This window comes from Nannospalax galili, unplaced genomic scaffold, assembly GCF_000622305.1.
Source record: "Nannospalax galili isolate Female #2095 unplaced genomic scaffold, S.galili_v1.0 scaffold369, whole genome shotgun sequence".
Taxonomy (NCBI): Eukaryota; Metazoa; Chordata; class Mammalia; order Rodentia; family Spalacidae; genus Nannospalax; species Nannospalax galili.
This window is the reverse complement of record NW_008360318.1, coordinates 1,737,114-1,738,845: the sequence shown is the minus strand read 5'-3', so window position 1 is coordinate 1,738,845 and position 1,732 is coordinate 1,737,114. Positions and strand designations below refer to the sequence as shown.

Sequence of the window (1,732 nt, the reverse complement as noted above, 5' to 3'; positions counted from 1 at the left end):
AAATCATGGTTGGTGATTCTGAAGTACAGCAACTCAAACCTGTTGTAGAATTATTGCAGTTATAGTGTTTTTAATACTTTATTTTAAAAGTTATAGTCATTTCTGTCTTAAAACAGGAAGAAAAGTAAATTTAAGTTTGTCGAAAATAAAATTGATCATAAAATTATCATTTCTAATAAACTATTTCACCATTTGCATTAAAACATTCTTCGTGGAATTTCAGCCTGATCCTGGAAACATTAAATTTTATAAAGTTCTGTGGAAATTACTTATTTTTTCATATGCCATTTGTCATACAGGACCAGGTATGTCACTTATTGGTAATGGGTTTTCCTAACAAGCCAAAGTCCCAAGTTTGATCTCCAGCTTTACAGAACAACACAAACAACAAAACAAAATATAATATAGTACATTTAAAAGTTAATTTTCCTGCTTAAGTATGTGGAAGAGTGTATTTGGGAATGCTGTCATTAATTCTTAGATTTTAAAAATTAGTGTATTTATGGAGTGAGTTATATATGGTCTGTATTTCTTTAGTATAATTTTGGTAGATTTTTTGGTATAAGATGAAATTTAACTTAAAATCGAGCTAGTGTAATATTTTAATTCTGTATTCACGATGCTTCCTCTTTTTAAGAAGTAGAATTTTTAAAAGACAGCTACAGTTTTTAAAGAAATAAATAAGAATAGAGATAATATAGGTACTGCTATAAAGACAGTCTTCTAGGTTTTGAAATGGAGCAAAATTTTTAGTCATTTGATATGCATTTTCATTCAGATGACTACGAGTTTTGCTCCTTGAAAAGTGCTTTGTAAAATGGACCTGCAGTTCATTAGGTAGAAAACCCCTCTTGCTTCTTTTACTGTTAAAAGCAAGTTACAAAGTTAGGATTCAGGAAAAGTGGTCAGAGGACTTGGCTTCTAGTTCTGGTTGTTCTTTCCCGTCTGTGAAGCTCTGGGCAAGTTACTTAGTACCTTTGAGCCTTCCCTCCTGTAGAGTTGTGAGTGCGTGTGTGATTGTGTGTGTGTGTGTCTGTGTGTGAGAGTGTCTGTGTGTGAGTGTGTGTGTGTGTGACTGTGTGTGTGTGTGTGTGTGTGTAGTTACTCAAGGATGCACTTACCAAAATTCACGTGTGGAGGTCAGAACAACTTTCAGAATTGGTTTTAGAGTTTCAACTCTGGGGCTCGAACTCTGGTTGTCACTCTTGCCTTGCAAGTCTTCAACCTGCTGATCCACCTTGCTGGCCCTCCATCTCAAATTTTTTTATTTAAAAGTAAAGATATCTGCCGGGTGTGGTGGCACACGCCTTTAATCCCAGCACTTGGGAAGCAGAGGCAGGCAGATCTCTGTGAGTTCAAGGCCAGCCTGGCCTACATAGTGAGTTCCAGGAAAGCTGGGACTACAGGGAGACCCTTTCTCAAAAAGACAAAAAAATAAAAGTAACCATATCTACCTCATAAATTAATGGTGAAATGTCTTTTAAAACTGATAAAATATATAAAATGGTAGCTATCAATCTTTACTGCTATGCATTTCAAAGAATTGTAAACTCCAATTTATTTTCTCTTGCAGATCTCTTGTTTCTTTTGGGTCTCACCTCGTCAGTGTGCATAGTGTCAGAAATTATAAAAAAGGCGGAAAGGAGCAGGGAAAAGATGCAGAAGAATGTTAGTTCGACACCATCGTCTTTTCTTGAAGTATGATGCATATTGCATTTTTTTTATTTTCAAA

General features: G+C 35.2%; 1 protein-coding gene across 2 annotated transcripts in view; it reads left to right on the top strand.

Moving 5' to 3' along the window:
• Positions 1-1,732, top strand: part of Atp2c1 (ATPase secretory pathway Ca2+ transporting 1) — a 139,252-nt gene that overhangs the window by 135,881 nt on the left and 1,639 nt on the right. The window contains exon 28 of one of the 2 annotated variants that reach the window (XM_017796100.2): positions 1,574-1,732. This exon is cut by the window's right edge and continues 1,639 nt beyond it. In XM_017796100.2, the coding sequence (XP_017651589.1) occupies positions 1,574-1,704 (131 nt within the window). In that variant the 3' untranslated portion in view covers positions 1,705-1,732. The remainder of the gene's footprint in view (positions 1-1,573) is intronic. The other variant, XM_008825104.3, reaches the window with a different exon arrangement.